The sequence below is a fragment of the Crocuta crocuta genome, unplaced genomic scaffold (genome assembly GCF_008692635.1).
Source record: "Crocuta crocuta isolate KB4526 unplaced genomic scaffold, BGI_CrCroc_1.0 scaffold35, whole genome shotgun sequence".
NCBI classification, from domain to species: domain Eukaryota; kingdom Metazoa; phylum Chordata; class Mammalia; order Carnivora; family Hyaenidae; genus Crocuta; species Crocuta crocuta.
In genome coordinates, this window is record NW_027530625.1 from 5,199,023 (window position 1) to 5,207,385 (window position 8,363).

The following is an 8,363-nucleotide window of genomic DNA, read 5'->3' on the forward strand; positions in this document are numbered from 1 at the left end:
TGGGGAGGGAAGTAGGGTCCGGCGCTAACTCCAGGCGAGCGGGACTGGCTTGGGAAAGCTTTCTGGTAGCGGGGAGAAATGGGGAGAGTTTTGTTCCGGTAAAAATAGGTAGTGGATAGGCCGCCTGGGTTTTCTTCTGATACTTAGCGACAGGGCCCTTTCCTGTCCGTGCTACGAGTCTTCTCTTCCAGAGGCCTTTCAGGAGCGCTTCGCGGCGGGAGAGGTTTGCGGCTTCCGCCGGGCCCTGCTCACGGGTGCCCGCTGCCATGGCGACGCTGCTGCGAGCTGCCCTGCGCCCTCTCCGCCCGCCGCTCGGCCGCCGGGTGCCGGCTGCAGGCAAGTGGCGGAGGCGAGGGGGGAGGCCTGGGCCGCCGGGCTCCTCTGACCTCGGCGCTTTTTTTGACCCGTAGACGTGCCGCTCCGAGGCGCGCGCCATGGCGCCGGCCTGCTCTACCCCGAGCACATCCCCACCTCCCCCCTGCAGAAGATGCTGCTGGCCGCGGGCTCCGCCGGAATGGCCCTCTACAACCCGCACCGCCACGGTAAGGCTGCCCGCGCGCGCCCTTGGCTGGAGAGCCTGGGCAGGTGCCCACCTCTCTCTACCCGTCGCCTAGGGGTAACTGGAGAATGAACTAGGCCGGGGTACCCCAGCCTGGCTGCACCCCATCATCACCCGAAAGGTTTACGAAAGTGCAGATGCCAGGGTCCCACCCTGACCTCAGTCAGGATCGGCCAACCCTGGGGAAGAGAAGGAAGGGGAAGGGAAGGGAAGGGAGGGGAGGGAAGGGCCTGCGTGTTTAAATAAACTAAGTCCCAGAAGATTCTGTTATCCGGCCACATTGAGAACCTCTCCACTAAATAGATGAGCTGTGTGTTATAATAACACGCATCAAATTAGAACATCCCACTACAAATTAAACTTTATGAGGTCAGAGACCATGACTGCCCTACTGCACTGTATCAGCAGATTTTTTAAGTAATCGCTACACCCAACGTGGGACTCGAACGCTAGACCCAGAGATCAAGAATCATACCTCAATGGACTGATCCAGCCAGGCACCCCTCAGCAGTATTTTAGATTGTGCCTTGGCATAACAAATGCCCAGTGTTTGCTGGATGTAAACATCTTAGGGTTCTACAGTACTTTTCTCATCCCTCTCAGGATTCTAAGTATTCTGGAAAGTACTATTACTCCTACTAATAAAAATGATAATGCTAACTGCTCATGGAATGTTTATTCTGGTTGCTCACTGGGGCACCCGGGTGGCTCAGTGGGCTTGGCATCTGACTTTGGCTCAGGTCATGATCTCGCAATTTGTGGGTTCAAGCCCCACCTCGGGCTGTGTGCTGACAGCTCAGAGCCTGGAGCCTGCTTCCGATTCTGCATCTCCCTCCCCTGCTCCTGCTCTGTCTCTCAAAAATAAATAAACGTTCTTCTGGTTGCTCACTGCAGTAAGTGTTCTATGTACACGGTGTTCTTGATTTTTCACATTAACCCTGTAAGAGGTATTCTCCACATTTTATAAATTAGGACCCTGAGGGTTGGAAGCAGTTAGCACAAGTTAACCTAAATAGTGAGATTGCAACTGAACCCAGACCTAGCACTCTGATGTCAAAGCTTGCACCTATCAATGGACGCATGATATTCTGTTGTAATAATGGGTGTAAAAGTGATTTGTAAATTCTTTAGAGCACTGTGCTAACCAGAGCCACCTCACCCCATTAGATTAATGACAATGATAGTAACTATAGATACATGTATTTTGCGCTTACAGTTTGCAAGGTGTTTTGCTAAATGTTTAACATGAATCCTCATACCTAAGAGGCAGATTGTATTTCAGTTTATCATGTAGGAGACAGGCTCGGACCAGGTCTGGTAACTTACCTAAGATCATGTCCTCCATTTGTCCCCATTTCTTTCCTTTTAGACATGGTCGCAGTTCTAGGGGAGACCACAGGACTTCGTGCCCTGAAGGTGCTCAGGGACCAGATGAAGAGGGATCCAGAGGGTGCCCAGATCCTACAGTAGGTCCCAACTCTGCCTGGGGGTTCTCTGGGGATCCTGATCTCTCTGGGGCCACATTGTGTTCCTCTGGGGAGCTCTTCTTGATGCCCTGGCCATGGATGGCTGCACAGGTTGGGCACTACCCAACTCTATGGGCGCCATTCACATAACACACTGTGATGACCTGTGGGTAGTGCAGTGTAGTGGCCTCCGCCCAGTTCCAGCCACAGAGCCCATTGCCTTCCCTAAGCTCCCATAACAGGCTAGCTATAACCCCCCACCCCTGCAATACCCGTTGTGAGCACCCTGATCACATCTGAGACCTGCCCCCTAGACTGTGCCCCTATGGGCAGGAATGTGGCCATAGCTTGTCATAGTCTCCTCGGCACTTGCCATTGTCCTGGCCAGACACGGGCTGCAGTAGGATTTGTGGCCCCATCTCCCCCTTCACTTCTCACGCTCTTGCTCTAGCTGGACCTCTCACCTCCCTTTACTACTGCCCTTCTAATACCTAACCCCTGCCTTCTGCCTTGCAGGGAGCGTCCGCGGATCTTATTGTCCACCCTTGACCTGGACAAGCTCCGTAGTCTGCCTGAGGGCTCCCTTGGCCAAGAGTATCTCCGTTTCCTGGATGTGAATGTGAGTTTCCAGCTTCTGTGCATTTGGCAATCACCAGGAAGGGCAGAGAAGGGCACGGGAGTGATGTCCTGAGAATGGAGGAGTCCTGAATGGCCGCCATGGGCAGGTGTGCTTTTTGTCCCTTGTGCCAAGGCTTTGTCATTTTCTATGGGACAGCCAAATGGGCCCAGAACTCCAAGGGAGAATACTGGCCAGTGTTTAGTAGCGTCTTACTAGGATAAAACAAAACAGAGCTCTCTTACTGAATGTCAGGTGCCAGGCTCATACCTGGCTTTGCCGAGCCCTCCCGGGTGTGTCTTTTTTTTTTTTTTTTAATATTTTTTATTTATTTCTAGGAGAGAGAGAGAGAGTGAGAGAGACAGTGTGAGCAGGGGAGGGTCAGAGAGAGAGGGAGTCACAGACTGAAACAGGCTCCAGGCTCCGAGCTGGCAGTCAGCACAGAGCCCGACGCGGGGCTCCAACCCACGAACCGTGAGATCATGACCTAAGCGAAAGTCGGACGCTTAACCGACTAAGCCACCCAGGCGCCCCCCTCCCAGGTGTGTCTTGTCAGGTATGTCCTATTATTACCCCCTTTAGTAGATGAAGAAACTGAGGCTCAGAGCACGGAAGCAACTTGATTCCATACAGCCAGTATAAGTGGAGGCAGCATTCATGCTTAGATCAGACCTCTTCCTCCCTTCCTCCCTTCCTCCCTTCCTCCCTTCTTCCCTCCCTTCCTTCCTTCCTTCCTTCCTTGATCTTAAGTAAATCTCTACACCCACCGTGGGGCTTGAACTCCCCACCCCGAGATCAAAAGTCACATGCTGTACCAACTGAGCCAGCCAGGCACTCCCAGATCATGCTCTCAACTGCTGTACTATGTCCCCCCAGTGCTAGAGCGGGTGCTTTCCCTAGGGTATGACAAGTTGTGACACTCTCTGCCCCAGGCAGGGAGGACAGGAGCCAGTGGGGAGAGTCCCGGCTACTGAGGAACCCGTTCATTTGTTCAGCATCTTTTCTGTGCCATCCATGGTTCTAGGTGCTGGGGGTATGCTGATGAACTAAACAGACAAAGTCCTGCTCTTGGACTTTGCTAATAGTCTGGTTTCGGGAAGAACACAATAAAGCAAGAGAAGAAAAAATTTCATGTAAAAAATTCAGGTCAAATATTTATTGACTACTTAGAACGTCCAACACTGTTCTCAGTAATTGAGATACAGAGACTGAAACTGGCAAAGAGCCTCCACTCTCGCAGCTGGTGCTATGAGAACAACGGCCAGCACGGAGGACGCGGAGGTGGGGTTGGACACCCCCATGAGGAGACTCAGAAGAGGAGGAGGAGCAGGGGGCCTGGTGAGCGCAAGGCCCTGTGTATTTAAGGACAGGAAAACTGACCAAGGTGGCCACACAGAGGAGTAGGCGGGGCACCCAGTGGGTGGCAGGTCAGGCTGTGCCAGCCATGGGAAGAAGTCTGTATTTTATAACGGCAACAATGGGAAGACATGGAGGGTTTCAAGTAGGGTAGTAACATGACCCGATTTATTTTTTTTTCCATGTTTATTTTGAGAGAGAGCACGAGAGAGAGGGAGGGAGGGAGGGAATCCCAACGTGGGGCTCGATCCCACGAGCCGTGAGGTCACAACCTGAGCCAAAACCAAGAGACTGATGCTCAACCAGCTGAGCCACCTAGGCACCCTATGGCCTGAATTATAAAAGGGCCTTAGGATACAGCTGGGCCACCTTCCCTGTGTCAACCCTTCCTTCCCCAAATCCACAAGTTCCATCAAGGCACCCCTGTTGAGTGGCCCTCCAGGTTGCTCTAGACCTAGGCTTCTGAACCTCGGCACTACGGACTTTGGGGGCCAGTTAATTCTTTGTAGTGGCTGCCCTGTGTGTTCAAGGATGTTTAACAGGATCCCTGGCCTCTACGCATAGATGCCAGCAGCACTTCCATTAAGTTATGACAACCACCAATGTCTCCAGACATTGCAAATATCCCCTGTGGACAGTTGAGAACCTATTACTCTAGAAGATTATCATCCCTGAGAAAACCACCTGCTCCCCATGCTCTCCTGACACTTGCCCCTGCCCCACTTTCTACCGTCTCCTCAGATTTCACCAGGAAGCAAGTTGTTTCATCAATGGAAAACCCACCAGGGTGGCCTCCCCCAAGTGCCACCCAGGGAGGGACCAGCTTTCATCTTGTTGCTGAGGAGGGGATGGGACTGCCAGGCCTCCCTGGGCACCCTGCCCAGGCTCAGCCCTAGTTGTGATAACAGCCCTAGAGATTGTGACACTTCTAGGGCACTGAAACCAGCAGCCCACAGAATGTGAAGGAATACCTTTGTCCCAGCAGAGATTTATATTAAAGTTCAAGGTGAGGCCACCCTCCCTGAGGCTGACAGTGGTAGGGAGTATGGTCATCTTGTGGTATCAAGATTTTGAGCATGGGCTCTGGAGTTAAGAGTAGCCTAAGTTAGGATCTTAACCTCTCTTCCCATTTATGGCCCTGAGCAAATCATTTGATCTCCCTGAACCTCATAGTACTTATCGGAAGTAAGGGAACCTAATGTTTATCTGCCAGGGCACTTAACACGGCGTATAAATAATGGATGTTGAGGCCACTGGCTTTGGAATCGATAAATATAGTTGTCACCATGATCACCTTCAGCTTCACACGGCATGTGGAAGAAATTAGGAGGGGCACCTCGGTGGCTCAGTCGATTAAGTATCGGAGTCCGGCTCAGGTCATGATCTTGCAGTTTGTGAGCTTAGCCCCCACATTGGGCTCACTGCTGTCAGCACAGAGCCCGCTTCAGATCCTGTCCCTCTCTCTGTCCCTCCTCCTCTCGCGCTCTCTCAAAAAGAATTAAAACATTAAAAAGAGAAGAAGGAGGAGAAGAAATTAGGGCCTGGGACCCAGTGAGATCACAGATGCAGACCACGGCACTCAGCCAGCAGCCCAAAGCAATGAAGACATCAAATCCTTTGGCCTCTGGACAGGCTGAGACCGTGCTTTCAGGACAGGAGCACCTCGCTGTTCCCTTTCTGCATGGGTGCTGCTGAGGACTCGAGAGGCGGTGGGTGGATAAGAAGACAACAGCTGTCATCACTACCTGGGGTCAGAAAATTGCCTGGGGCTGGCTTTTTACTCATGGATTCATGAGACTTTATTCGCCCAGGCCCCCGTGATACAACAGTGAGCAAACCAGCCGGCGGCCCTGTGCTGTGAAACACAAGCCGATGGGAGGCTTCAAATGTGCTGGCAGGTACTTCAGTAAAAGCAGAAAGAAACAAGTGGAATTAACCTTAATAGCATCTTACTGTATATTTAACCTAAGGGACCTAAAATATTACGTCTTAGATTTTACATTGTTCTTTTCCTACCAAGTCTCCAAAAGTCAGTGTGTATTTTATGCACACCGTGGCACATTTCAAGGCTTGCTGGCCACATGCAGTAAGTGGCTCCTGTACCTGGAGAGTCCAGGGCTAGAAGACAGGCATGCTCACTGTATGTCACAGTACAAGAAGGTACAGGCCGCTGCAAGAGACCATAACGTGGACCTGATCGGTCAAAGGTCACAGACAACGTCCCTGCAGCAGGAACACAAGGCAAGTCATAAAGGACAGACAGAAATAAATTGCCAAGGTGAAGCCGAGGGTTTGGGGGGCGCAGAGCACCCTAGGCTGGGAGCAGCTTATGTGAAGGATCAGGGCCAAGACACTTGGCTGGCTCGGTCAGAGAAGTGCGGGACTCTTGATCTTGGGGTTGTGAGTTCAAGCCCCATGTTGGGGATAGAGATTACTTGAAAAAATAAAACCTTTAAAAAAAAAAAGAAAAAAAAGGATCTGGGGTCTTAGAAGCTGGTTTTCCTATTTTATTTCTAATTGTGGTTTAGAAACATAAGGTAAGATAACATAAGAGTTGCTATCTCAGGGGTGCCTGGCTGGCTCAGTCAGAAGAACATGTGATTCTTGATCTCAGGGTTGTGAGTTCGAGCCCTATGTTGGGGTAGAGTTTACTTAAAAAAAAAAAAAAAAAAGTTGCCATCTTAACCATTTCTATGTGGAGAGTTCGTGTTAAATATATTCCTGTTGTGAAACCAACCTCCAGCGCTTATACATCTTGTAAAACTGAAACTCCATCTCCTTAACAACTACCACTTCCCCCGACCCCCATGGACCTTCTTTGCCATAAATTCCAACAGGCTAGGACATTATATGTGAGTTGGGGTAGGTCATGGGGTGTCAGTGCCACTATATCCCCTGCCCACAGACTCTCCTGTCAGCAGGTATGGACAGAAACAGTCCTCAGAGGGGGCGCCTGAGGGGCTCAGTCAGTTAAGTGTCCGATTTCGGCTCAGGTTATGATCTCACAGTTCGTGAGTTTGAGCCCCGCGTCGGGCTCTGTGCTGACAGCTTGGAGCCTGGAGCCTGTTTTGGATTCTGTGTCTCCCTCTCTCTCTCTCTCCCTGGCTCACACTGTCTCTCTCTCAAAAATAAACATACGTTAAAAAAATGTTTCTAAAAAGAAAGAAAAGACACAGTCTTCAGAGATTTTGGTGGATATGAATTTGGTGGGAGTGGCTCACAGTCAGCGAGAGGCTGGCCAGTTAGGCCTTGGGGACAGTTGGGAAGAGATCTAGGGGAGGCTCATGGTTGTCAGAGGGTCTCCCCAGACACCCGAGCACCCACCCGGTTCGTGGACGATGAGGAGCTTGCATACGTGATACAGCGGTACCGGGAGGTACACGACGTGCTCCACACCCTGCTGGGGATGCCCACCAACATGCTGGGTGAGTGCTCCCCCCAGCTGCCCTGAGTGTGGTGATGGGGGGTGGGGTGCTGGGTGAGTGCTCCCCCCAGCTGCCCTCATTGTGGCAATGGGGGGTGGGGTGCTGGGTGAGTGCTCCCCCCAGCTGCCCTGAGTGTGGCGATAGGGGGTGGGCTGGGGGGTTCCAGCCAGCCTGGCCACCTGGGTCTGTCACCCACCAGTTAGCCAGCTCAGCCTTGTTTTCCTGCTTTCCAAACATCTTGGCAGCATGTGTGAGCCACTGCCTGTCCAGGCATCCAGGCTCCCTGCTCTAAAACCCTCTGCAACTCCCTAAGACCTGAGAGGACCCACCATGGACTTTCTCACCCTGGCTTTTGGAGTCCTCTGCACATGGACCCCAAGCTTCCTTTCCAGTCCTTATCTTCTTCTGCTCTTTCCCAGGCCCTTTACTTCGCCCCAAGCCAGGTGCTCCAAGGCCCAGCAGGGACCAGGACGAGGCACAGCTAAGCCCAGTAGAGATTAAAGAGGAGCAGATGCTTTGCTGTGCCCTGCCATGAGCACCGTGGCCTCTCCTCCTGGGCCCTTCTCACCTCCCACCCCAATCCTTGCCCTGCCGTCCAGGGGAGATCGTGGTGAAGTGGTTTGAGGCTGTCCAGACCGGCCTACCCATGTGCCTCCTGGGTGCTCTCTTTGGACCAATCCGACTCCGCGCCCAGTAAGTTCTCAAGTGACAAGGGGTACAGGGGAGAGCTCAGAGGAGGCAGGGCTCCAGGAAATGGGACAAGCATGCAGCCTTCCTGCACAGCCCCAGGGTTCTCTGGGAAGCCAGGGTAGAAGGAATGGGGGGAGAAGGTGAAACTGACCTGGCGTAGGATCTCCGGGGCAACGAATGAAGTCTGGGTATTTCACAGGACCCTAGGGTATCTTGGGCCAGGCCTCAGTGTTGGGTCAGAGCAATGGTGT

At 52.3% G+C, this 8,363-nt stretch overlaps 1 protein-coding gene across 1 annotated transcript in view; it reads left to right on the forward strand.

Annotated features, from left to right (window-relative positions):
* Window positions 1–25: 25 nt before the first annotated feature.
* COQ4 (coenzyme Q4) overlaps window positions 26–8,363 on the forward strand; it is a 10,662-nt gene continuing 2,324 nt past the window's right edge. The window contains exons 1-6 of the mRNA XM_077768318.1: window positions 26–336; window positions 411–542; window positions 1,929–2,025; window positions 2,542–2,644; window positions 7,293–7,422; window positions 8,022–8,115. Coding sequence (XP_077624444.1) covers window positions 267–336; window positions 411–542; window positions 1,929–2,025; window positions 2,542–2,644; window positions 7,293–7,422; window positions 8,022–8,115 — 626 coding nt within the window. The 5' untranslated portion in view covers window positions 26–266. The remainder of the gene's footprint in view (window positions 337–410; window positions 543–1,928; window positions 2,026–2,541; window positions 2,645–7,292; window positions 7,423–8,021; window positions 8,116–8,363) is intronic.